At 42.8% G+C, this 27,848-nt stretch overlaps 2 protein-coding genes across 14 annotated transcripts in view; both read right to left on the bottom strand.

The window, feature by feature from the left end:
- Nucleotides 1-17,047, bottom strand: part of pcnt (pericentrin) — a 215,747-nt gene extending 198,700 nt beyond the window's left edge. For 12 of the 13 annotated variants that reach the window (XM_078228833.1, XM_078228839.1, XM_078228838.1 and 9 more), the window contains exon 1: nt 16,796-17,047. In XM_078228833.1, the coding sequence (XP_078084959.1) occupies nt 16,796-16,843 (48 nt within the window). In that variant the 5' untranslated portion in view covers nt 16,844-17,047. The remainder of the gene's footprint in view (nt 1-16,795) is intronic. The other variant, XM_078228840.1, reaches the window with a different exon arrangement.
- A 2,997-nt stretch (nt 17,048-20,044) lies between these two features.
- The window catches only part of mcm3ap (minichromosome maintenance complex component 3 associated protein), a 62,895-nt gene continuing 55,091 nt past the window's right edge, over nt 20,045-27,848 (bottom strand). The window contains exons 26-29 of the mRNA XM_078228876.1: nt 26,565-26,694; nt 23,768-23,965; nt 22,586-22,727; nt 20,045-22,431 (exon numbers count right to left, since the gene is read on the bottom strand). Of these exons, the coding sequence (XP_078085002.1) occupies nt 22,249-22,431; nt 22,586-22,727; nt 23,768-23,965; nt 26,565-26,694 (653 nt within the window). The 3' untranslated portion in view covers nt 20,045-22,248. The remainder of the gene's footprint in view (nt 22,432-22,585; nt 22,728-23,767; nt 23,966-26,564; nt 26,695-27,848) is intronic.

Consider the following 27,848-nt stretch of genomic DNA (forward strand, 5'->3'; position numbering starts at 1 on the left):
TCCGCGGGGGCAGCCGCGCTTGCGAGCGTTCCGCCGCGCCCCCTTCCCCAGCCCGCCGAGGTTGGGGCGTGCGGGGTCGGCTTGCGCCCGTAGCGTCGGCCTGTCCTCCGCGGCTTGCACCCGACTCAGTCCGCTGCGGCCTCGCCTCGACTCTCGAGCCTTCCGCCAGACGGTGACACCAGAGAACTCTGCCTCTGGCTGTTGCGGGGCGTGACGGCGCGTGTCGGGCTCCGGCCCGTCACCCACGCCGGCACTCAACGCCTGCGAGCGCCCTGTTTCCTCCGAGAAAGGTTTTTCGCTTGATTGTCGCTCGAGTGCGTGTGCCTCCGGGCTCACGCCATGGTACGCGCCAGGCTGGGGCTCCACCGTCACGTCGGCGGGGGAGCGTTTAGTGCGTCCCAGGATCGGACAACCTCTCCGGGGGCCCGAACCAAAACCCGACACAGTATAAAAGTCGTAACAAGGTTTCTGTTGGTGAACATGTTGTGAAGGATCTTTATCGGCCGGGGGCCCGCCACCACTTCGGGGATGGCGGCCCGTCACTCCTTGAACGCGAAGGCTGGCGCCGGTTGGGCCAGGCAGCAGAGCCTCACGGGGGCCAGCCCCGGGGCCAGGATCGGACAACCTCTCCGGGGGCCCGAACCAAAACCCGACACAGTATAAAAGTCGTAACAAGGTTTCTGTTGGTGAACATGTTGTGAAGGATCTTTATCGGCCGGGGGCCCGCCACCTCTCCGGGGAGGGTGGCCCGTCACTCCTTGAACTCGAAGGCTGCGCCGGTTGGGCCAGGCAGGAGAGCCTCACGGGGGTTGGCCCGGGGCCGTGGCCCGTACTGACGCTGGCGCCTCCCACGCAGGTTGGAGGTCACACCGATAATTTCGCCGTACCCGTCGAACGGGCCTGGTCACCCGTACGTACGTTCCGCCGAAGCCGGGCGACGTCGATCTCGGTCCCTCTCGGTTGGGCTGGCGCGCGGGCGCCGCCACCACCGACGAGCACGCACACGCTCGGTTGCACGCCGGCAAGTCCATGCGGGTGCTGCACACACTACGCCTGCGCCGTTGGAAGGGCTTCGCCGTTGGCTTCATAGGGTGTCTTTGCAGTCCGTCCGAGAGGTGGGGGCACGCACGGCAACACGGCCGGCCTGCCTGCGTGGGACGATGCGGTCCTTTCGTTCAGCGGTTGGCGGTTTGGCTGGTGCGAGCAGACGCTCGGAGGGAGACGGTGGCGTCAGCCACGCACTCACTCCGCTTCTGCAGTCCGGTCCACTCCGCCCGTTCTAGCTGCTCATTTGGTCCCTCGCCCGCCAGCAGACCGTTCCGCCGACGGTGCTCCTCCTCCGCAGCGACTTCTGCCCAGCCGCTCTGCCGGATGTCACCGGCGTCCGCACCGATCCTCGGCACGGCGCGGGTGTACACCTGTGGGCCGCTGCCCCGTGCTCCACGTCCGTCCGTGTGTGCCCGCTGTGGGGACCGTCTTCCTCTCGCCTTGGCGACGGCTTGCGGCCTGCGGCGTGACCTTGCCACCGCCTTGCAGCATTAGCTGTAAAGACTCACATTCCAATCATTATTCATGTAAATTGAGTTTGTGTCTTTGTGCCCTGTTTGTGATCAGAACTTCCACCCACCTGACGAAGGAACAGCCTGTTCCGAAAGCTAGTGGCTTTTGCTACCAAATAAACCTGTTGGACTTTAACCTGGTGTTGTTAGACTTCTTACTGGGCTTTCAGATGTGACAGAGGCTCGACTTCCCTTTCAAGTGGGCATAAAATATCCATTTTTGAAATATTAAAAAACCCATGATTCTCTAAGCCAGTATCTATCCCTCAGTCAGCAAAAACAGATTACATAGCTATTGCTGTTTGTGGAAGCTTGCTGTGCAAAAATTAGCCACCGTGTTTCCTACATTACAAGAATGATTACACTACGAAGGCATTTAATTGGCTGTAAAGCACTTTGAGACATGATGAGGTTGTGAAAGGGGTTATATAAAAGCATATCTTTCCTTCATCAACACAATTCTCTGAACTGTGTAACATCATCAGTGCGACTAACAATGTAGGTCATTAATTAAGATTGGCCCAGATAAAATTCAACCTGCATTCAAGCATCTTGGCTTAAAAAGAGTGGTACATTGCTTTCAATATACAAATAAATCCAGCATCAACACTGAAGAAGCTTCCTGTCCAGTTATCAATCTAGAGTTGACTAATTTTAGCAGACACTTGTGCCTGCCGCTGACGATCACATCTGTTTAAAGTAAGAGTGTGTAAAGCTGTTCCAGATGTTCTTTCACAAATCTTAACACTTACAGCACCGAAATTCTCCACACAGACCATATACTCAACATTTCTGAAGAGCCACAAAATGCGCTAGGCCACCATAACTGAAGATTTCCGTTTACCCTCTAGTGAAACACTAACTTTCAGGGATCATTTCTGAAGTTTGTAACATGAGAAATGTGTTTTGAAGTGTCTAGTTTTCCATTCCAGAGAGAAACAAGACAGTTCCCAGTGGAAACATTTGGCCATATTGAACAGATCAACATCGACCCAGAAAAAGATGTCAATAATGGGAGAATCGGACATGCACACAAAAATCAGGTCTTTTGCTGAAGATAACTAACTGGATAGGGGAAAAAAGGCTTTAACTGTCATTCATCCAATTTTGTTTACAAGGCTTCATCTGAGAGCAAGATTTGTTGTCAGAAAGAAATATTGTAGATTATTAATATCTAGGGTCATTTCAACCTCAAGATGTTCCAAATTGTTACTTTTAAAATGCAGTCAATTGTAATGTGGGAACTCAGCAACCCTAATTTGCACACAGCAAGAATTTTTAAATAACAAAATAATCTGTATTTGTGCAAATTTAAGGATAAATATCCACCAGGATGAAATCTCCTGTTCTTCTCTGAAATAGTGCCATAAGGCATTTCATATCCACCCAAGAGGACAGACAGACATAGGAACTGGAGTAGGTCATTCAGCTCTTTGAGCACATTCTGCCATGCTGGCTGATCGATATCTTAACTTCATTGACCTACCTTAGACCCAAGACTCCTAATACCCTTGGTCAACAAAAATCTATGGATTTCAATTTTGAAATTTGCAATTGACCCCATCTCAACATCATTTACGGGGAAAAAGATTTCTTTATCTCCAATGCGGTGTGTGAAGTACAGCCTTCGGATGTTGCCCCACCCCCAGTCGGAGGAAATATTTTTTCTATCCACATTGGCAAATGTTTCCATCAGCTTGCAACACCTCAACTACTGCTCAATCTTCTACTTTCAAGGCAATACAAGTTTATGCAACTTGACCTCAATTTTGACCACTTTAGCCCAATGTCATTCTGGCGAATGTGAGATTCCCGAATCTCTATCTCTCCGCTTTGCTGCAAATCCTAGCTTCGCACCATTTACAAAATACTCAATTTACATTTCTTAGATGCAAAAAGGATAACCTCACACTTTCCTACATTGAACTCCACCTGGCATAATTTTTCCCACTTAATCTACAAATATCCCTTTGCAACTTCCTGCTCCAACTTAAACTATTTACTGTGCCGCATAACTTTGTGTCATCTACAAACTTAGATACTCTACACAGCTCTCCATCCTTTGATTCAAATGATTTAAAAATAAATATAGTGCAAAGTGCAACCACAGTTCAGATTCCTGTAAGCACCATGGTCCACATCCTGATGATTGGAGTTCATACACATTATCTGTCTCGTAACTCCCTGACCATTTTCTTATCCAAGATAATAAGTTGACTCCAAATCCATGTGCTCGCATTTCCAATAAATCTCCTACATATCAGAGAAGCCCTACAGCGTAGGAGTCCATTCAGCCATCAAGTCTGCATCTATTCTCCTGCTACAGCAACCCACCCAGGCTCTATCCCCGTAGCCCCACGTATTTACCCCCCTAATCCCCTAACCTAAAAGGACAATTTAACGTGGCCAATCCACCTAACCAGCACATCGTTGGACAGTGGGAAGAAACACACACAACCGTGGGAAGAACGTGCAAAGTCCACACAGACAGTCACCCAGGGCTGTAATCGAACCTGGGTCCCTAGTGCTGTGAGGCTGCAGTGCTAACCACTGTGCCACCATGCAACCTCATCTTGAGAAATCCCTTCTGGAAGTTTATATAAACAACATTCCCTTATCAAACACTTTTAGTTACCTCAAAAAGTGCAACAAGGTTTATTAGACATAGGTTATCCTTTACAAATTCATGCTGGCTCTCTCTGATCAACTCATTTGTCCAAATGTTCAATCACTCTGCCCCCAACATCAGTTAACGCAACTGAGAGTCAAATTTATGTCTAGACCAGTCAGCTTGAAGCTGGCCTAATGAACAATTCCCTCCTGATAATGCACCTCAGCACTACTCAACAACACAGCCTCAAATTAGCATCTTGGGATGAGAATCCATCAGACAAGGAAAGTTCAGGAAAAACAATGTCTTCTCACTACCTTGCCTGGACATAATCAACTTGGATTCACATTTCAAACTTATTGGGGTTGAAATATTACCTCGAGTTTTGCGCGCAAGTTATTCACAGAGGAGGGAAATCAGGCAGTTTAAATGCCTTCCCCCTCCCCCACTCCTGTCCGTAACAAGTAGCAGGAACAAGAAGGCAGTACAGAAATCCTCCTGGACTATAACAGTCAAACATTAGGCGAAGATATTGTGGCAATAATGAAAAACTGACTAAAAGACTACTTAACAAAATTGAAGCCAATGGGATTAAAATGAACAGTAACAACATGGATCCAAATTTTTATTATGGGATTAAAGAGAAAGTGAGTGTGCACGGATGTAGATAACCTAGATTTGTGAATAAAATGGTTTCAGATGACACAAAGCTTGGAAATGTAGCAGACAAGTGAGGGGGAATAGGCTTCCAGAGGATTAAGATAGACTGATGAAATAGGCAAACGCACAGAAACATGAAGTGATAAATTTTGGCAGGAAAAATGAGAAGAGGCAACATAAACTAAACAAAGAGGGATTTACATACCAATCTTTTTAAAAAATGACAAGACAAATTGATAAAGCTGTTAAAAATAATGATTTCTTGGCTTTATAAACAGAGGCATGGAGTACAAACACAAGATGCATCTTTATTGAATTAGTTGTTAGGTCCTAAGAACATGGCATCCTATTTTGAGCACCACACATTAATAGTATCAAACCTCAAGATGGCACAAATCTCGTACCAAGATTGAGGAACTTTAGTTAGGCCAAGAGTAGAGAAGGTGGGGTTGCTCAGAGCAGAGTAAGGACAGATTTAATAACGGTGGCCACAATTTCTAATTATTTTGAAGAGTAGAGGTGAAGGAACTGTTTCAGATTAAGATCATTGTCAAAAATACCCAAAAAGGATGAGGAGAGAGTTTTTTTTTAAATGCAGCCAATTATAATGATATGGAATGTAATAGCTGGAAAAGGCAGTGAAGTGATTCAATGGTGGCTCTCAAAATTAGATGCTATATACTTGAAAATGAGAAATGCATTAATGAGGAAAGCGAGAAGGGAGTAGGACTAATTGGATGGCTTTCTAAATGGCTTTCATTATTTTGCAAATTGAATTTGTGCTTTATATGACCCGTTTGTGAACAGAACTCCCACTTACCTGACGAAGGAGCAGCACTCTGAAAGCTAGTGGATTTTGCTACCAAATAAACCTGTTGGACTTTAACCTGGTGTTGTGAGACTTCTTACTGGGCTTTCTAAAAGCCAGCACAAACATAATAAATAGGTCAAATGATCCAAATTCTACAACACCCATGCTTAATTCAAAAATCAAATGTTTCTTTTCCTGTTTAAAATAATGTGCCTAATGAAATCAGCAACCTTGACCACTGTCAAAAAAGAAAAATACTGGCATAGAGAAGTAAAAAAAAAAATCCAATTCTGGAAGGACTTCTTACACTCCAGTTTATACAAATTCCCTGTTCATCCAACAGGGCAGATGCTCATAGGCAAGAATAGCCCAAGAAATCATCTGATCTCAGAAGTCAGAAAAATGTAGCACTGCAACCATCTGTCCAGATTCATCCAACTTGAAACAAGAGATTACTTTCAGGATAGTCAAAGCAGCTGACGGACTGGGAGTGCCCACCAACAAATGCTGGCATAACTAACATGTGTAACTGAAATGTTCAGCAAAGCTTTTGATGTTTAAGAAATTTGCATCATTGCTTAAAGTGATAAAGTGGTTCAATAGAGTTTGTACAAATAAGTTATTTCTACAGTGGGAGGGAGAATCTAGAACAATGGAACACAATGTTAACATTAGTGCTCAGCCATTTCAGAGTGAAATTACAAAGCACTTTTCACACAAAAAAAAGGGTGGTGGAAATATGGAACTCCATCCTCCCCCAAAGAGATGCTGGGACAATTGAGATTTAAGAAGGAGATTGATAGAATTTTGTCAGTGAGGGGTGACAAAGGATGTTTCGAAGGAGAGAATAAAAAAATGAGCTGATCTAATTGAATGGCAGAACAGGGTGAAGGGGCTGAATGGCATAACTCCTGTCCTCAGCCACAGTATTAAGTAGCAGTTTTCAGGACAGCTGCTTTTCTGCAACATCAACATGCCTTCTGTATCACTCACACACACACACACTCTGTGCTCGATAAAAATCTACTTTTAGCTTCAAAATAGTCATTTCCAATTCTTACTGTCATACTAATTGCTTCAACCTATAAAATGTTCACTTTTAAAATGCTGTTGCCTAATCCCATGCAGGATCAGAAATAGAATTCAAGAGATCTCCTGATGATTAATTTATTTGGTGTTAAGTACAAAAGGCCAGGAAGGAATCAGGCTTGATCCCTTAGCTGTATATCTGCAACAGGATTTTAATCAGGCACAATGGCTCTGGGTTAGGGAGAAAAGCAATTGTCAGATCTTGATGACTATCCAGTGATCACCCCCATCCCCCAGACACACACAACCACTGAAAGTCCATGTGGATGTTGAGTATATAAGGTTAAGCCCAGTTGTGAAGCCACATGATCTAATATAATTGACAATGCTCACATTCAAGATTCACATGTGCATGACTGTGTGGGCTCAGAATAAAAAGCAACCAGCCCCTGTGGAAATGCAACCCAGCAAGAAATGATCAGCTTCAGGAAAGATGAACAGAAGATGCCACATGGGTGGAGAGCATTTCAAACATCAATTTGAAGATTTCAAACGTATTCTGATGTTTTGTAGTATAAAGACAGTCAAAAATGTAAACCTGTGAAACAGTCTTCTCAATAGCTTAACATTCGCATATCTGATCTCATTTTAGTCACAGTTCAATGTTGCAGCAGGATTAGAACATTTTCCCTTTCATTGCATTCCCCTTGCTATCACCCCACCCCAGTATCATACACAGGTGTATTTCCTGCACAGTTCCCTGGGGAACTAGGATTCAATTTAATACAGCAGAACAAGTTGTCATAATCATTTGCAGATGTCTAAACTAAGATCAAAAGAGGCAACTTATGTTGTGAACCCAAGTGATCATACTGCCAGCTTGGCTCAGATTATAGCACTCTTGCTTTTAATAAGTAATAATTCATCTGAAAACATTCAAGGCTGGTGAAACCCAAGAGGCAATTCAACCCGTTATCTAATGTCATCCAGTTTGCAGCATTTGGCTTTGGTTCAAAGAGGACAGCCAGTGAGTGGGTTTGTGGGATCTCAAGATACTGCTACTGGCTTTGTCAGCAGAATTGCTCCATGTTGAGATGTAGCTCCTATATCTATTCTCTGCAACCCAGTTATTCCACCCAAGCGAGAGACCGACAATGAGCACATGAGGAAGGGAAGGGACGGGACAAGTCAGGAGGGTTGTCTCATGGACATGCTCCTGGATTTTGCTAAAACAGCAATTTGTAGGTCCAGAATGGATAGAGTCGCTGTGACTAAATGCCTCTCTTCCATGGCCCTGGAGGGGTGCACGCTACAAAGTTTGATTTATTGTCACATGTATTAACATAGTGAAAAGCATTGTTTCTTGCGCGCTATGCAGGCAAAGCATACCGTACATAGAGAAGGAGAGAGAGTGCAGAATGTAGTGTTACAGTCAGATAGCTAGGGTGTAGAGAAAGATCAACTTAATATGAGGTAGGTTCATTGAAAAGTCTGATGGCAGCAGGGAAGAAGCTGTTCTTGAGTCAGTTGGCATGCGAGCTCAGACTTCTGTATCTTTTTCCGAACCGAAGAGGTTGGAAGAGTGTATGTCCGGGGTGCAAGGGGTCGTTGATTATGCTGGCTGCTTTTCCAAAACAGTGGGAAGCTGGATCAATGGACGGGAGGCTGGTTTGCATGATGGACTGGGCTTTGTTCACGACCCTTTATAGTGTTTTGCGGTCTTGGTCGGAGCAGGAGCCATAACAAGCTGTGATACAACCAGAAAGAATGCTTTCTATGGGTGTAAAAGTTGGTGAGAGTCGTAGGGGACATGCCAAATTTCCTTAGCCTTTTGAGAAAGTAGAGGCGTTGGTGGGCTTTCTTAACTATAGCATTGGTGTGGAGGGACTAGGACAGGTTGTTGGTGATCTGGATACCTAGAAACTTGAAGCTCTCGACCATTTCTACTTCGACCCTGTTGATGTAGACAGAGGCAGGTCCTCCACTACACTTCCAGATATCTCCTTCATTTTGTTGACATTGAGGGAGAGATTGTCATTGTATCAGTTCACCAGATTCTCTATCTCTTTCCTGTACTCCGTCTCAGCATGTTTGAGATGTCTTCTGTGATTGCATTCAGTGCCTTATGAACACTAGTAATGACATTTTGATTAGTTGGAATTGGCTTTGACCATTTTGGCTTCTTTTAGTTTGAATGGACCATAAATTTCCCTTAAATTAATGACAACACAATGCGAAAACAGAGAAATGACAGACATACTGAATAGTTATTTTGCATCAGTGTTTAAACTGAAAGAAGAGGATAGCATGCCAGATATTCTAAAGAAGCTAATACTGAATTGAGATGGGATCTCACCAATATCAACATAAGCTAAATAACAGTAATGAAAGAAATAATGGTATTGAAGAGTAACAAATCCCCAAGATGTGAAAATCTACCAGTTAAAAATCAGACATTCACTCTTATATTGAGAGAACTGGTAAAGTTTGGCCCTCTTCCTATATTCTTTGAACCTCAAGCCTCCTTCTCAATCAATCAATCAGTTAACCTATCCACTAATGCCTCTTTGGATTCTGATAAAGGGTCAACAATAATCATCCTTTTTATATCCCCTGATAGAATATCCATTCATCTCCATGACCTTGTTTTAACACTGCAATGAAGTTAGTGTGAAAATCCCCTAGTCGCCACACTCCAGTGCCTGCTTAGGTGCACTGAGGGAGAATTTAGCATGGCCAATGCACCTAACCAGCAAGTCTTTCAGACTGTGGGAGAAAACCGGAGCACCCGGAGGAAACCCACGCAGACACGGGGAGAACGTGCAAACTACACACAGACAGTGACCCAAGCCGGGAATCGAACCAGGGTCTCTGGTGTGGATGATTGCAGCGTTGTCATGACTTTGACTGAAGCTGCACTTACGAATGGCAACACCTTAAAAGCTCCCCAGTCCTTGATACTTTCCAGCATGCAACCTACGGAAAGCATTACAGGCAATGTGACCCTCATCACCAAATCGCACATTGATTTATTCCTTAGCCCTCATGAAACAGCTCTACCTTTAAGCACTAGAATTTGTTCTAATCCTTACCCTTCCCTGGTTCAATTCCCGAACAGGTGCCGGAGTGTGGCAGTTAGGGAATTTTCACAGGAGCTTCACTGCAGAAAATCTTTGTTGTCTACCACCCTCTCATGCCTCACCCAGAGAGGTTCTTAGAGATATCTACTCTTTTCCACTGCAAAGTCTTCATTCTCAGTCGTTTCAATCTCCACTTTTTCTCTACTTTCTCTGCCCTTGTTAAATCTCTCCCTCCACCTGTAACCACAGCCATCTCCAATGGCCTTAATCATTGACAGGCCCATCTCTAACCCACCTCCTGGTATCCCTCACCACCCATATTCCTCTATCCACTGCCTGCTGCACCTGCCCTGTGACTTACAATGGACTTTTCTAAATCCCAACCACTTTGACTGACACTTCATTCATTCCTTCTGGAATAACCGCCCCTTCACTTCCTTAGCGTCCCAGTGAAAACTTTACTTTCTCCCATTTCAGCCCTCCCAAATGGTAAGGAATCCCTATCCACCCCACACACATCAATTGCTTCAAATTCAAGTAGCTCTGAGACCTCCCTCTTGTAAAATTGCAACAACTTCAGAATCATTATAAAGCAAAAATATTCCTCAGCTTCTATTCTCCATTGCCATTTGTTTTAGCATCCTCCCCATTGTCCTGTCCTTTGTTACTCATGGACTTCTTTAACACTAAATAAAAGACCATCCCTTCTACTCTCTCTGCTGCTTCTCCTCTCTATCCATCAAGACAGACTTTCAGGACTTAAACAATTGCTGATCTCTGACCCTGTTATTTTTCTCCTAACTCCGCTCAAGCCTTCCCCAAGTTAGTAGTCTTCAAGACCCACCTCCTATTCCCTTGAATACATTTACATTAAAATGCAGATCAAACATCCTGGCCCCCCGACTGCTAATATTTTGAATGGTTCCCTCTCCTTAGACAAGCTTCCATTCCAAATTATTCCAATCAAACCCTCCTCCTCAGGCAACAGTTCACCCTTGCAGACCATTGAAGAAAAAAACAATTGGAGATGTGGCAAAGTTCTTGAACATGCCATCTCTCAAATCCATGCCCATTTTTCCTCAAGCAACTCAAATTTACAAATCTTATCAATCAGGTTTTGGTCCCTGCCATGGCACCAAAATGGTTAAACAAAGTGATAAAGTAAATCTTTTGTGACCGTATGATCTCACTTGATCATCTCTGCAGCCCTTGACGCAGTCAAACACACCACCCGCCTCCAAGGCCTCTCTTCATTCCAGCTTAGGGGGAACTGCCCTCAGTTAATTTTATTTTGACTGTCTGATCAAAGTCAGGATTCGTCCACCCATGGCTGTCTTTGCCTGCATCATTAAACTCTGGGACCTCTCCTTGATGTGTTGTCTTTGGGAGACATCATTCAGTCATAGGCCGATGAGCCAGTTCCACTTCTCCATAACGTCTCTCAATCCTTCCACTACTTCTGCTTTCATACCTCTTATCCAACAACCAATTTTAAATGGTTGCAGTTTCCTCCATTTAAGCACTGGCACAAAGCAATCATCTTCAATTTCCACCACAGCTCACAGATTCCACCCCCACCCCCAGCCACTGTCTCAGGCTGAAATAAACTGCTCACAACCTCAATGTTCTAATTGGCTTTGAGCAAAGATTCCAATTCCATATCCCCTTCATCACAAAGATCGTCACAATGTACCTCTATCACTCATTCTTCTCCTCAATCAACTCAACCCATCTATATGGACCAGGGACTTTCTCACAGTGGGAACAGGAAGCTTATAGAATAAGACTGGCCTTAGGGGAGATGTAACATGACAGCTGAATTTAACCTTTTCCCATTCCAAAATTCTCAGTCATTAGTATATGCTGGATTCCTCAGCAGCAAAGATTCTACCAACTTTATTAACATTAGCAGTCTGTGGAATCTTCTTCAAGAATAACTAGATGACAGGTGAGCTAGATTCCCCATAGGATGGCACAGTGGTTAGTACTGCTGCCTCTCAGCACCAGGGACCCAGGTTCAATTCCGGCCTTGGGTGACTGTGTGGAGTTTGCATGTTCTCTCCATATCTGCGTGGGTTTCCTCCTGGTGCTCCAGTTTCCTCCCACAGTCCAAAGGTGTGCAGGTTAGGTGGATTGGTCATGCTAAATTGCCCCTTAGTGTCCCAAGTTATGTAGGTTAGGGGGTTACGGGGATAGGATGGGTGGGGTTGGGGTGTGGACCTGGATAAGATTCTGAGTTGGTGCACTCGATGGGCCGAATGGCCTCCTCCTGCACTATAGGAATTCTATGCTTCTGAGATACTAAGCAGCAAGATAAATGGAGCACAGTGGATCTGACGCACAAAGAGAGAGCAAGTGCACTGTTTTTCCCTCCCTCCACTGGCATGCTGCGATTGATTACAATGCAGCATTTTTGAAGCTCCTGAAAATTGGCAAATCAATGGTGTTCATAGCACCCATTTTACAAACTAAATTGAGACAAAATTGGAAATGCTCATTTATTTTAGTACCAGAAAACACTTCCAAGACATTTAAAGATAATAGACTTCTTCGAGCATCTATAACCCTGACACTGTACAATTACAATACATGCGCCAACTTCTCTTTAAAAGACAGCAAAAACAGCACAAATCAAGAATACATGCAGTTTTATTACAGTTCATTAATGAAGTAATAGCTTTACAGAGAAATTACTGTTTTAAATGTAATGGCCACACCAGGTTTATCATCTCAAAACTTTCTGCTTACATGGAGTTAAGATGTCGTTTACCAACAACAAGCAAGTAAAGCTGGTCAGATGAATGCACAGTAACATTTTGGCAACAGACAATGAGATTTATTTGATTTATGCAGAGATCTAGTAGGTGCATTCATTATCAGGGCTATCTCAAATCAGAATTACTTCCCAAATAAAGCTTGATACAGATAAGCAGCATATCTCAAACAATTAAATTACGTTTGGATTGCATATGATAACACTGACAAAACGTTACATCATTATGTATCGTTTCCAATAGATAGAGCTACAACCTTCTGTAAATTATAAACCACACAGTAAAAGTGGAACACAAGTTACTTCGTTGCAATGAGACATTTATTCAGATATCTATGTAACATTCAAATTCACCTCAAAAAGTCTTCATTTTTGCTGTAAATAAACGTTATCCTCCATCATTAAGCTGCAGTTCATTTTCTCAAAGGCTTTCACAGAAGTGTACTTTAATACTTCACTTGAAAAGCATATTCTATAAAAACGTATGATTCAAATGCCAACCAACTCCATTCTGGAAAGTTACCAAATCTCTTTCTGAATTCTCTGTTTCACTGAAAAAGGATAGTAACCGGGGAAACAACAGGCCACTGGTGTTGGATAGATCCTGACATTCAAAATTACCAAACACTATTATATCGACCAATGGTCATCCAGTTGAAATACTTCTCTTTCTACGGGGTGTTTTTCAGCAACTTCTGCATTTATTATTCCCTCAAAGTTTTAACCCCAATTCACTCATCCATTGGCTTGTTGGTAAAAATATTGATGTGTAAGGGAGAAGTAGCAGCTTGCACAGTAGGGCTTGCCACACTCTTAGAATGGCTCATTCGGTGTTGATCCTCACCTCCACCCAGCTCCCATCTGTGACTACAAATAGCTGTTTGCACGACAGCAGCTACAACCTAGTAAAATACTTTGACAGGCAGGCCAAGCTACATGAAGATAGCCGTCGAGTCTCCTATTCTCAGTGACTTCAGGATTTGTCCTTCCTGACATGTAGGAAACTCCAGCAGACTGGGCAGATTGGGCCTTAGGGCACAACGGTTTTGAAGGAAAGTTAGCATGATGTTGTGGTACGTGCAAGGCTCAAAGACACAGAAGACCTCCTGGTTACCCACTGCATCTGTTTAGACTCTCTTACCATTGGTCAGGTGAGGGATTGAGGCTGATAATGCATAACACTCCTTTACTATAATCCAGGTGATGGATGAGTCTATCATCCATCACCTGGTACAAGTCCTGTGGCAATAGTCGAACAATAAGGTAGATGTGGATTCATTGGCAGCTCAGGCCATCGAATCATTTTTCACTGGAATGAAGCAGAAGGGGAACTCTACAGCCCCTCCCTCCCCGGGCCCTTTTCAGAACCACACTGTGCACCATCTTAATATGGGAAATGGACCAGAATAAGTGCCCAAAGCCTTTGCTTCACCCCACTGACCACCAGGGCACAACTGCAGAGATCCCATCAATGCGGTTGTAAGTCAATCTCACCGATCATCGCTGGCTCATGGAATAGATGCACCCTCATAGACAACCCACCATGCTCTGAGTTTTGGTTAGGTACAATGTCCAGATCACCGCCAGTGAGACTCGTCTGCCCGGGTCAGCTTAAGGAAATGAGTGCAGGTTGCACATTCCTTTGGATTGGGGCATAGAAAAGCATGAAGCTAGTGTAGGCTTTGCTGTTGTGAATCATCTCATCATTAATGTGACTTGCCTTCCAAAGAGTGTTAATGATTGTCTGATGGTGCTTAAATGCTCCAAGAACAGCAATAGAAAAGTAACTCTTATTACTCTGTGCGCCCCTACCACAGCCAGCCCTGATGAATCCAAGAATAAATTCTATGATGACCTCCACTCCTACCAGGCCAAAGTCAGACAAGCTAATCATTCTTGGTGATTTCAATGCAAGGGTTGGTGCAGATCACCAGGTGTGGAAGGAATCATCAGAAAAATACAGGGTTGACAATTGTAACAGCAATGTCTCACCTTGTTGAAGATGTGTGCTGATCATGAGCTCTTAATCACCAACTCAGATTTCCACCTCCCTAGTTGCAACAAGATTTCTTGGATACATCCCCAGCCAATCATAACAGGATTTCTTGGATACATCCCCATTCTACGCACTGATATCTAATCGACTAGGCAGGATGTATGTGTAACAAAAACAATGTTTGGCAGGGATTGCTGGACTGACCATCATCTTATCATTTCAAAGCTAAACATCAGGATCTATTCCTTCTCTAGACACCCCCAGGGAATATATTTCCAATGTCTCACAACTCAAACAGGCAGTCATGAAGGAATCTATCTGATAGAAACTCAGACTTGCCTCTGTACAGTGAAAATGGATACTCTCTGCATTGAGGATGACCTGACACCTTCAGAGATAAAGGATACTCTACTGCTACCTTGGTTCCACTTCTCAAAAGCATAAAAATTGGGTTTCTGGAAACAATGAGGTAATCCAGAACCTACCAGAAGAAAAACAGCACCTCTATAGTCTTAACCTCAGTGACAAGGCTGCACTATCTAAATGCAATGCCAACAAAAAGATCCAGAGGACTGTCTAACACAAGTTAAGAAAGATGCAAGACGCTTGGCTAACAAAGACTGCAAGAGATTATACGATGCTCTGAAATCTGTCCAAGGGCGCCAGTCTACATGTTCATTACCAATCCTTGGTGTCAACAGGTCAGCTCACAGAAAAAATTCAGATTCTGGAAAGGTGGCAAGTACTTTTAACTACATCAGCTTTCATCCAATGAAGAACCAAATCACCAAACTGCCACAGATTGTCATCAACTGCTCTTCTGATGACCAAAGAACATCATTAGATAGAGGAACACAGTCAAATGTCTGTATCATGGAAAGGCTCCAGAAGCTGACACTATCCCAGCTGAGGTTTACAAGATTGGAGGTCAATGCTTGGCGAAAACCTCAGTGAGCTCTTTCGGGCTATGTGGGGACAAGGAACCATCCTGCAAGAATACAGAAGAAGTGGAATGGAACTTGCCAATCTTGCAACAATCATAGAGGAATCTCTCTCCTCACCATTTCCAGAAAAATTGCTGCCAGAATCCTTCTGAACTGCTTAGTATAACACTTAACCAGGATCTGCTGCCAGAGAATCAATGCAGTTTCAAAAGAGTCTAGGAACCACTGATACTGGAATTGCAATTAAATAGATCAAGGAGAAATGCCAGAAACAGAACATGGATCACTAACCACATTTCTTGACCTGTTCAAAGCTTTTGACAATAAGCCATGAGGGCCTTTTGAAAGGTCATGGAGAAATTCAGCTACCCTGAGAAATTCATCACAATGCTCCAAAAGTGAGCCAAAGGTTTCAGTATGTGACCAGAACCTGTCAGCACTGGATTAGTTCACTTACCTCAGCAAACTGTCTATTTTGACAAGACAAGTGCAAGAATTGCCAGACACTCCCATACTAAAGCAAATCTTCCATGGAGAGTTTAAGTCTGGGACATGCTCTCATGGTGGTCAAAAATAAGGTCTACAAGGACACGCTGAAGGTTTCACTTTTATCAGATTCTCCCAGTGTCATGGGAGAATCTCACTGCAGCGCAACAAACTAAAACACAGTGCAACCTAAGAGAAAGAAAATCCAAGGAGCAGAAATCCCAAGCTAGCAATATGTCCAAAACTCAATCATCTGCAGTATTTTATCTTTTTTGCAGCAGAACCCTGCAAGCACAGATCAGCGTTAGCCGTCACCTACATGCCCACCAGAATCCTAGCAAACAGCCAAGATGAACATATTCATCTACATTTTAAAGGGCAAACAAATGGCATTAAAAATACTGCAGCTTTGATGCTAGTTTCTCTTTTGTAAATGAATGCATGAGTTACAGGCAATCTGTACAGGAGTCCAGACTGTTTTGATTCACATACTGTTGCAGGTATTGGTCGGTATTTCAGTTACAACCATGTTAACGGAGAGTCTAGTGTATTGACAGTCAGTTTTCACCCCACTGCTGAACTCTGGTTCCTATTCAATAATAATGACCACAATTGAATATGAAATTAGACAGTGTTCTGCTCTCGCTATTAGATGTCCCTATCTTGCTTTCCATCATTGTATTTGATTTACTATAACAGAAACAGAAAGTACTGGTTAAACTGAGCAGTACATCAGAACATCTGGCAACATGTGTGGAGAGAGATAGTTTCAAATCCCCCAACGCCCTTGATATTTCGCTTTTATTTGATTTATTATTGGGTTAACAGTTATCCCGAACTCTTTACCTTTGCTCTTGCAGCCTCCAGCTTCTTCCGTCTCTCTTCATCCTCCATGATATAGGGTATTTTGAGTGGAGGTCCCCTCTGCCAACTGTACTAACCACTTTCTCTTTCACTCTCTGGCTCACAGATTGACTGAGTTACCCCCTTACCAGGGTCTCTCTGCCACACACACACACACTCTGCAACCCACTACCTCCTCAAGACCCCCTCATCCGCTTTCAACATGGCTGCCATGATTGACAGCGCCGTTAGTCTGGCCCCGCCCACCCCTCCCATCAATCTTCCCACCCGCGTGTCCGGTCCCGCCCTCCCGCTGGCTCCTCCACCAATCCGGCATCGCGCACGCGCGCCTGACCCCGCCTTCTCCGCCAGTTATTCATCTCAAACGGGCTCCATGGCTCCGCCTCCTCCTCCCCATCCCCCTCCAGCAGCTGCACGAGCCCAACCGTTATCCGCTCCAAACCAATCGCACGGCGCCCAACTGTGGCCGAATCAAATTTCAAACTCCAACGGCACAGCAGAGCCAATTGGCCAGCGATCTCAGCCAGGGACATTCAAGTCAGCCAATAAGGTCACGGAGAGGACAGTGTGGGGCGGGCGAGGGGGACAATGACTGAAGCTCACCACCTCAGAGCGATTGATGCCTTTTCCACTGGGGACCGCCACAAACTCAACCCGGTGGCGGGAAAGCAGCTGAGCGGGCCGCTCACCGCCGTATCGTTTGTATCACAACACAACCGACAGCGTTGCTAACGCCGCAGTTTGGAGACTATTATGTTGGGTGCTGCTGCAAACACTATAATAAAGAACACGATGGAGAGGACGTTTCTTTTGAATACTTTCTTTTGTTATGCGGAATGAACATGAAGTAATATACAGACCTACCAGTTATGCACCAGCATCTTCGAATGCAGAATCATACAATCCCCACAGTGCAGAAGAGCCATTTGACTCATATTTACCCAGGATATTTACCCTGCTAATCCCGTCACTAAGGGGCAATTTTGCATAGCCGATCAACCTTAACCCGCACATCTTTGGACTGAAGTGGAAAACTTTTTAAAACACACTTCTGGGTCATTTTGATTGTAAGAAGTCTCACAACACCAGGTTAAAGTCCAACAGGTTTATTTGGTAGCAAATACCATAAGCTTTCGGAGCACTGCTCCTTCGTCAGATGGAGTGGAAATGTGCTCTCAAACAGTGCACAGAGACACAAAATCAAGTTACAGAATACTGATTAGAATGCAAATCTCTACAACCAGCCAGGTCTTAAAGGTACAGACAATGTGGGTGGAGGGAGCATTCAACACAGGTTAAAGAGATGTGTATTGTCTCCAGACAGGACAGCTAGTGAGATTCTACAAGCCCAGGAGGCAAGCTGTGGGGGTTACTGATAATGTGACATAAATCCAACATCCTGGTTTAGGCCATCCTCATGAATCTCACTAGCTGTTCTGTCTGGAGACAATACACATCTCTTTAACCTGTGTTGAATGCTCCCTCCACCCACATTGTCTGTACCTTTAAGACCTGGCTGGTTGTAGAAATTCACATTCTAATTAGTATTCTGTAACTTGATTTCTGTGTCTGTGCACTGTTTGAGAGCACATTTCCACTCCATCTGACGAAGGAGCAGGTGCTCCGAAAGTTTATGGTATTTGCTACCAAATAAACCTGTTGGACTTTAACCTGGTGTTGTGAGACTTCTTACTGTGTTTACCCCAGTCCAACGCCGGCATCTTCACATCATTTTGATTGTGCAGCAGACTGCAACTTCAAGATTATTATAAACCTTTATAAATCACTGGTTAGGCTCCACTGCGGGATGCAGTCCAATTCTGTGTATCACACTTTAGGAAATCTGGTCCATACCTTGGAAAGGGTAAGAGACTTTCCAGAGACTAAAGACTAGAAACCTCGGGTCTATTTTTCTTAATCGAGGTACTCAAAACGGAGGTGTTTGCTAAGACTTGACATGAAGCAGTTGATTTCCAATAGCAGGAGGCGCAGCAGTTGTTTGGAAAAATTGAAAATAAACCAGGATGAGGGTGGATAATTTATTTTATGCAGCCAATTGTCATCTGGGAATAGACTACCAGAGAGGGTGGTGAAAGCAGATTCAATGGTCAATTTCAAAAGGGGCATGTCCACTTAAAAAGGAACATATTGCACACTATAAACAAACAGGAGAGCGGTGAGATTTAGTTTTTTGAGAGAGCTAACACAAGAGCGAAGGTTCAAATTGGTTCCTATACTTTGCATTTTCCTCATTTATTGTCCATTCGCACTTGCCTGTGAGAAGGTGGAGCTAATTCTTATTGAACCTTTGCAATCCATGTGATATTTTCCCCAGTGCTGTTGAGGGGCTCCAAGACTGACCAGTGACAATGAAAGATTGGTGGTTTTGTCAGAGTTAGGATGAAGTGGGACTTCAGTGGCAGTGTTTCCATGCATCATAGAAACCCTACAGTACAGAAAGAGGCCATTCAGCCCATCGAGTCTGCACCGACCACAATCCCACCCAGGCCCTACCCCCATATCCCTACATATTTACCCGCTAATCCTTCTAACCTACACATGTTAGGACAATTTGTTTTTTTAGCATGGCCAATCAACCTAACTCGCACATCTTTGGACTGTGGGAGGAAACCGGAGCAGACACGAGGAGAATATGCAAACTCCACACAGACAGTGACCCAAGCCGGGAATCGAACCCAGGTCCCTGGTGCTGTGAAGCAGCAGTGCTAACCACTGTGCTACCATGCCGCCCATAACCGTGCCGCATCTACCAACTAAATGGTGAGTCTGTTACCCATGAAGGCTATAGCTTCGGTGCACTATACGATGTAGTCAGTGATTTCAGCCATTTTCCTTTTATTTAGGCTTTTTTTTTCTAGTTCTCATCTGTCAAGAACAGAAAATGCTGGAACATCTCAGCAGGTCTGACAGCATCTGTGGAGAGAGACTGGAGCCAAAGTTTCAGGTCTGAATGACCCTTCGTCAGCTCTGATTGTGTGGATTAGCCACTGTAAATACGCAGGGTGGCAGAGAGTTGGTGCAGACTCAGGCTGAATGGCCTCCTTCTGCACCATAGGGAGTCTAGGCTATGATGAAAAGGAAAGCTCAGTTTAACATCCAATCCTAAAGTTGGCACCTCCAATAATTGTCAGCCTGGTTTTGAGTCTCTGGAGTGACTTCAGATTCAGAATTAATGATGTTACAATTCAGCTAAAGCCAAAACCCAACTCTGAAATGGATATCTCCTTGTCCAGATTTATTGAACAAAACAAGTCATCTTTGTATATACACTTTATTCATTGCATTTTGTTCAAACTCTTACACGTGAATTTGCAGTCACAGGAAGCAGTTGCTATCAAGGGAGATGAGACAAGTAAGACACAGTCCAAAATATAACATAGATGAAGCCAGGGTAAGAAAGATGACAGTTATGGAGGAAAATCGGAGGCATCAAATTTTCACAGATGAGGAAGATTCTATTTTGAGTGAGTGAAAATGCTGTAAAAACTCAGGTTAGGCAGCATGGAGAGACTGAAACAGTTACCAAATCCAGTAAGATTCTTCTTCAGAACCCATGGGATAACTTTCTAAAGCACTGGAAAAGGGTTTGGGCTAACAGAACTTTATTTAAGCTGTGAGTTAAGAGGCCTTGATGGAAGGCTGAGAAATCTTACAGTCCATGTGGACACATGAGGTAAGTATTGTTCAATATATTAGCCACACAATAATTGGTAATCAAGAATGTGCATAATTGTACGTGGTTGAAAACAAGGATAGAGATTAGTTGGGCATATGGGGTCTTTAGTCATATCTGCACAGCTAATACCTGTATATTTGAACCTTGTGTTTGCTGGAACAAAGTCAGTCTGCCTGTTTCAGGGTTAGGTGCTCATAGATGCAGAGAGAAGTAGGCTTAAATGAAATTGAGTATGAAAGATGGAGAAAAGCCAAGTATGGCATGAGAAAAGAAGACAGACGTGGAATTAAAAAATTAGCAAGTGGTGGTTCGGGTTTAGGATTGCAGCAACCATTTTGCATATGAAGCAGGAGAATAAACATTATTTTTCTTCATTTCTCAAGCAAAGTCAGTGAATATAAGTACAAATAATAAACTCTTGCAAACAAATGAATTTCAGAAACCAGTGTCCAGTGCTACACGTAGGATGCTTGATTGAAGAGGACAGTTCTACAAATTCATCCACGGGATCCAATAAATCTGCACTGAGCAGTTATGTGATGAGACAAAACTCGAATGCATGATGTTCATGAATTATTTTTTATGGTGGCAGAAATATCAGTTCCTCATTTAATACAGATTTATTCCCAGTCGGTTCTCAGGAGCTGTACATCACACTTAACCACACTAATATCAGAACACAGTGCCACTCAGAGATACGATTTAATACAAATAATGAACCTGTCCTGTGTAACTCTGGGTGATTACTTGTTCCTGCTCATTGGCTGTTACCAGACAACAGCCAATCATTTCAAATAAATATAACTTTAAACAGAAGTTTAAATGATGCTTAAAGCATTATCATTCATTATAAAACGTAATTCCCATGCCAATTAAAGCATTCATGCACAAACTGAATCTTGCATACATAACCCTTCACTGGAAAGGAAGTGGGATAAATGTCCAGAAACAGCTGGTAGAAGTGACCAACACTTGGACAAAGCTGCTTAAAAATCGAATTAGAAAGTGTACATATGTCATTAGTCAATATCTTCTCAAATTCCTCTTGGGAACTTGGTTTCATACCGTGGTTTTCATGTTGTGGTTTTATATCCAGAAATTTCACAAGTCAAAGGATCAGATAGATAAACTTTTTGGTTCCTTTTGGATTCTTTAGCTCAAGAAAGTCCAACTTAGATTTTTCTCTCCTACCTTTCTAAAATGGGATTGAAGATCTGAGATGCACATCAAAGCCACATTTTAATTCTATAAAGAAAGTCACAGGCACAATCTTTCCAAAAAACCAGTTAACTAAATCTCTGCAATGTTTATTGCTTAAGCTGCACTATTTTGCCTGCAGGTTTCATCATTCGGTCAAATTGTCCTTAAATTGGTCACAGAATACAATGCCAAACTCTTACAATTACCCACACCTTTCATTGAAAAGGAAAACATTTTTAGATTGTGGCAAGACTCACAGGTGTAAAGTACATTTTCTGCAACAAAAAAAACTTCCAGCAGCAAAAAGAAGTAAAATGTGGAGAACTGCAAGGAATAAAGTCCAATTAAAATACTGTCTGGAGTATTTTGTTATAAATTAAATCACGTTATCGTAATAACTGTACAAAAACTGAATGCACATTTCAAATGATGGAACAATGGAAAGGAGAAAAACATTCAAATAAAAGCTTCAATGAGACTGCACCCAACTACCAAGTGTGTGTATACCCCCAAATTACAGGTGTTTCTGCTGTTTCCATCATGTGTCAGTTACATCTAGCAATATGGACAGGTGACGCTCACAAACCATTTCTTCCTCTTGACTGGCTCGGATCAACCTTTTAAACTCTTTCAATTTGTCTGATAGAGTCATTGTTGAATCGTTCATCCAATCAGAGTTATTCATACTGATGTCCTTACTGTGTCCGCTACTATCAACCTCCTAGGATGAGAAAAATATAAAAACCAGGATTAGGTACCATCAGATTTCCAATCTCGGAAAAATAATAGGAGCAGGACTCAAGAATAAGTCGATTGAGCTGGAAAAACTGTTGCACATCAAACTCACAAAGTAGCAATAGTAGGAATACTCAAACCTGTGTTGTGACTGGAGTAGAAATTTGGTGTATGGGAATAACAACGTCATCAGCAGAGATCAAGGTCTGTGGGAGGTAAAGGGGGAGAGCAATCGAATCCAGAGGTCCATCATCCAGCCAGCGATACAGTTGCTCCTCACACCTGGAAATGGTGTAAACACATTAGATTATCTCTAAACGCATTTAGAGTTGAATGGTAATCTCTAACAATGAATCATGAGAAAGGTTGTGTTCATTTGTGCTACAACATTAGGGAGAGCACTTCCTGCATTAAAACGAGCAAGTTTGCTTGACAGAGACTAACAATAAATAGTCGTTTGGTGGTACAGAATGAGTATTGCTGAAAAAAAAACATCTTCAAAGCTTTTCACCTTGTATTCATCAGGACATTCCACACAAATACCAAATGTAAAGGAAACAATTTATTCTTGAGGGAGATTCCCAACGAACTCAGAAGAGGATTGATTGTAATATCTAGTTTAAGGACACCTTTTGGTTAAAAAAAGCTTTTTTAAAAATCTTATGAGATTTGAACCCATAGCTCTTGGAATGAAAATCCTATTATCTAACAACTGACTAACCAGACTGTATTGGAACTCCCTGCACGAAGACAGAACATAAGCAGAAACTGTTCACTCTCATGATTTAGATGTAATTGTAAGGCTATGGTTATGTGCACAATGCCTATCATTGCTGCCTGCTGTCTGCAGATGGGGAGGGAGAAGCCTGTGGATACCCAAGCAATGGAACTTGTGGGAAAGGGGTGAAGTGCAAGTCTCTTCCACAGAAAGCAGCGAGAGCCTGGGTGTTGAGGATATTCAAGACCGAGTTAGAGGGATTTTTAATTGACAAGGGACTTAGGGGAGATTCCCTTTGAATAATCTTCCATTGCAACTTACCTGTTTGACCATCGTTTTCAAAACCAGCTCTGGGGGCTTGTTTTAGACTAAACCTTAAATCACACAGTACCCAGTAGCTGGAGGAAATCTGAAGTTTAAACTTCTGGAGATTCCTTTCTTTGCCAAATGAGATGAGATTGTGGAAGAGCTATCACCGCCATTTGGAAGAGTTTATACTTAATTTCCACCCCAAGGTCTGTCTCACTATCGCTTTGTACCCTTATAAACCACATCATTTACAGAAAGCATGCTCTTTGTTTTCCACATTTCTCCATTATTGTACCTCCTATTCTCTTCTCTTTCCATTTCAATTTCTGAAAACAGTCGTTCTGGTAGAAGTTCTGCTGCTGTAGAAGTACGGGTGATATCCAGAGCAGAAACAGTCCTGTCTGGAAGGCTTTCTTCAGGATTGACTTTCACAGTATATGATTTACACTCTGATCTCTGCTTAATCGAAGAGTATCCCTGTTTCTGTGACAACCTGGAAAACAGTACGAGGAGATATAAACAACATTTATGGAAGTTTTGGTATTTATTCCTTCATAGGCTGTGGCATCGCCAGCAACACCATCATTTGTTGCCCTATCCTGAATGCCCTGGAACGAAGTGGTTTGCCCAACGAAGTGGGGCGGCACGGTAGCACAGTGGTTAGCACTGCTGCTTCACAGCTCCAGGGACCTGGGTTCAATTCCCAGCTTGGGTCCCTGTCTGTGTGGAGTTTGCACATTCTCCTCGTGTCTGCGTGGGTTTCCTCCGGGTGCTCCGGTTTCCTTCCACAGTCCAAAGATGTGCGGGTTAGGTTGATTGGCCATGCTAAAAATTGCCCTTAGTGTCCTGAGATGCGCAGGTTGGAGGGATTAGTGGGTAAATATGTAGGGAATATGGGGGTAGGGCCTGGGTGGGATTGTGGTCCGTGCAGACTCGATGGGCCGAATGGCCTCTTTCTGTACTGCAGGGTTTCTATGATTGCCCGGCCATTTCAGAATATGTTTAAGAGTTAACCACATTGTTGTGGGTCTGGAGTCACATTTAGGCCAGATCAGTTAAGGATTGCAGATTTCCTTCCCTAAAGAATATGAGTGAACAAACAATGACAGTTTCAGTGGATACCAAGACTAGCTTTCAATTCCAGATTTTATTGATTGAATTTGAATTTCACCAGCTGCAGTGATGGGATTTGAAACCATGTCCCCAGAGAATTAGCCTTGGCCTCCAGATTACTAGTCCAGTGACATTACCACAATTAATGTTTGCCAGCTAGCGACACCAACATGCCATGAAATAATTTTTTTTTAATTATATTACTCCACCATCACCCCTCAGTTGAAGGGAAGATTTGCTGGATTACAAAAGTAATTTTCAACATATTGAAGCCTGTTACTGAAAGTTTGAGCCATGTGCACGGTACACAATGACTGAACCATTTATAAAATGCCCACCTTTTGGCCGTCATTATCTACACTGGCTCATTTCTGGTTCATGAACAAAAGCTGGGATCTAACTGGGAAATGGGTCGCGCTGAGTAATTGTTGCAAGCAAACATTTCATCGTGCGATTGCCTTAAACAAATAAATTATTGGAACAACAAAAGCCCACAAAGCCCAATAAAACCTATTTATCCCTCCTCACCCAAACCACCCAGAATCTGGACCACTGCTTCTCACAATGCAAATGTGCAATCCTCTTACTTTAGTCTAACTCCACAACAAATACAACATTCATCAAGAGGTGAATGTTACATAGACAAGCAGACAAGATAACACATCGACAACACCTACAGCAAGGGGAATTTCAGATCATCTGACTCTTTTGCCAGCCATTACGTAAGCAATTCCATTTCATCAATTTGCAGCTCCCATGGGACCGACCATCTCAAGCTATCAATCCTCAAAGCACTGCTGACAGGGCATAACAAAATGGCTCCTGGATCCCTCTTATGGGCAATCTCCATGACCATATGTCATCTGTTTAGTAGCCTTCACTAAATGCATAATGTCTTTTAATCACACAGAGGGGTTAAATAACTTATATTCTTATAGATATTGTAACTATATAATCCATTATTGAGCAGAACTGTGTCATGACTAGATTCCTGGTTTATGTTTACTCTACATCTGGTCCACTTTTATTAAATAAGATTCTGGGGTTGTTTGTGAAATGAATGACCTTGCAGATGACAAATTCTACTTCATTACACTAGTGACCAAGATTCTTTTCATTAGTAATTTGTGGAAACACAAACAATTCATTTCAATTTTCAGTGAAAATCAAAAACCACTGAGCTTGACTGTAACTAAATCAATGTAACTGTAACTTCCCCCAGATTCATGTTGTTAGAAGCAAGATCACAAATATGCCCAAGACAGCTCCAACTACCCACGCTGGTCAAAAAATGTCTTCACTGAATATATCAGCTCATTTTGTACTGTGGTAAGGCTGTCATCTTGTGGAGGCCCCAGCTCTGCACTGGCTTGACACAAAAGAACACCAAAATCTGCAGCTGCATTACAACAAGTTCAAGGAATCTGTTCAGTCTCTAACCTGTCTTCATCCAGCTCTCAATGCAGATGATGCACAAGAATAAAACCCTTAAAATTCAGATACAAAGCCTCAAAGGGCCCCATAATTTTTACTTGGCATGCAAAGATAATCTTCCCCCCTTCATCACCCTCATTCCAATAATCAATTTTTCATGTATGGACTAGGTAGAGCATCATAAATTGGTAATGTAATTCTGATTCATCTACCGAATAGAATACAGTTTCCAGCGTGGTTTCCATTTGTTCATATAAACTGAAAAACATCTTGTGAACAGTACGATGGACTGAGGTATGGTCACACATGGATAAACAGAAGGCGTAATGCCATTTCAAAAAACGAAGGGAAAATAGATCAATTTAATCAACAGTTGCAAAGCTATAATTGCAAGAAACAAACTGAAATGCACGAGAATGTCTGCAAATAGTTCTAAATTTTAAAAAAATCATTGTCACATGAACTACAATCTGAACAATGCAGCTCATACAATAGTAGTATTCAGGGCAGGAAGTAGATTTTATTTTACTGTTTTGTCCCTTTACCTGCGAGAGGCTTCTTCGATTTCCATTTGGGTGTTTCCTCGTGCCTGTTCCCACAATGTAGGACGTTTGTATTTCTTCAGATCATCCTGGAAATAGTAGACCAGGATCTGACCATCTTCACTTACAGCTTCTGAAAATTGATAATAAAAGGTATTGTGGGGCAGACCGAGGTTTGTACATTTAACTCCAATAAAAGGAATTCCTCTGTTTTTATTTCATTTTCTCATCACAAAATTTAGAAAAGGATCCATATCTAAATTGTATGGGCAAGGGAACCTGGCCTATTCCAGGTCAATTACACTCTGAAGTCAAGGGTCATTGCTCTGGCACTCTCTTCCTCAAAAGGCAGTGGAAGCAGAAGTCTTTGAATATTTTTAAGATTGAGTTAGATAGATTCTTGTTTAACAAAGGGGTGAAAGGTGGTAGGCAGGAATGCGGTGCAGAGATTACAATCAGATCAGCCATGGTTTTATTGAATGACAGCACAAGCTGGAGGGGCCAAATGGCCTACTCTTGTTCCTAATTCGTATATTTGTATGTTCTGCTCAAAAAGGTCATACTTCTCTGCGAATAGCAGGAATAAAACTATGAGTCAGGCTTTGATACTATCTGAGGCTGGGATGGACATACGAATCGATATCGGAAGCAAGCCACTTGGCCCTTCAAGAAATACCCTGAAACTTGTAAGTGCCTAATTATTTGCCCCAATAAAGTAATTTTGTTTCAGACACCTGCCATTTAGATAGCTATTAAGAAAATAGTTAAAGCTTTCTCTGGTGAGGGAGTTTCTACATGCAAACTGACCGTAAACTTATAACACAAAAGGAGACCATTGGTGTAGAATCTTAGAAAGAGTTGTTGGCTTGGTCTCACTTTCTCTTGTCCTTTCCCCATATCCTTTAATAGTGCTCTTTTAAAAATATTTAATCTTTCAAAAAATTACAGATTCTGTATCCACCTGTGTGGAGTCAGGCATATAATATCCCAACGTTCCTCTACATTTAAATATGAATTTAAGCCTACGAGTTATAGATTCTTTCCTGATCAAAATTTCTCAATTTTGAACACCTCTAACAAATCTTCTCTCAATCTTGTACATTTTTATAGTGAGGCCCAGTTTTTCCAATGTCAGTTCACTTCAGGGGATGCCATAAGTGCATACATCAGAGGATTGTTTACAGAATCAAGGGAAATGGGGCTGGGGGGAGGAAGTGGACTTTTTGTACAAGTTCAACCATAATCTTATTGAATGGTGAAGTGGGCTTGAAAGGCAGTTGGCTTACT

Source organism: Mustelus asterias, chromosome 14 (genome assembly GCF_964213995.1).
Source record: "Mustelus asterias chromosome 14, sMusAst1.hap1.1, whole genome shotgun sequence".
NCBI classification, from domain to species: Eukaryota; Metazoa; Chordata; class Chondrichthyes; order Carcharhiniformes; family Triakidae; genus Mustelus; species Mustelus asterias.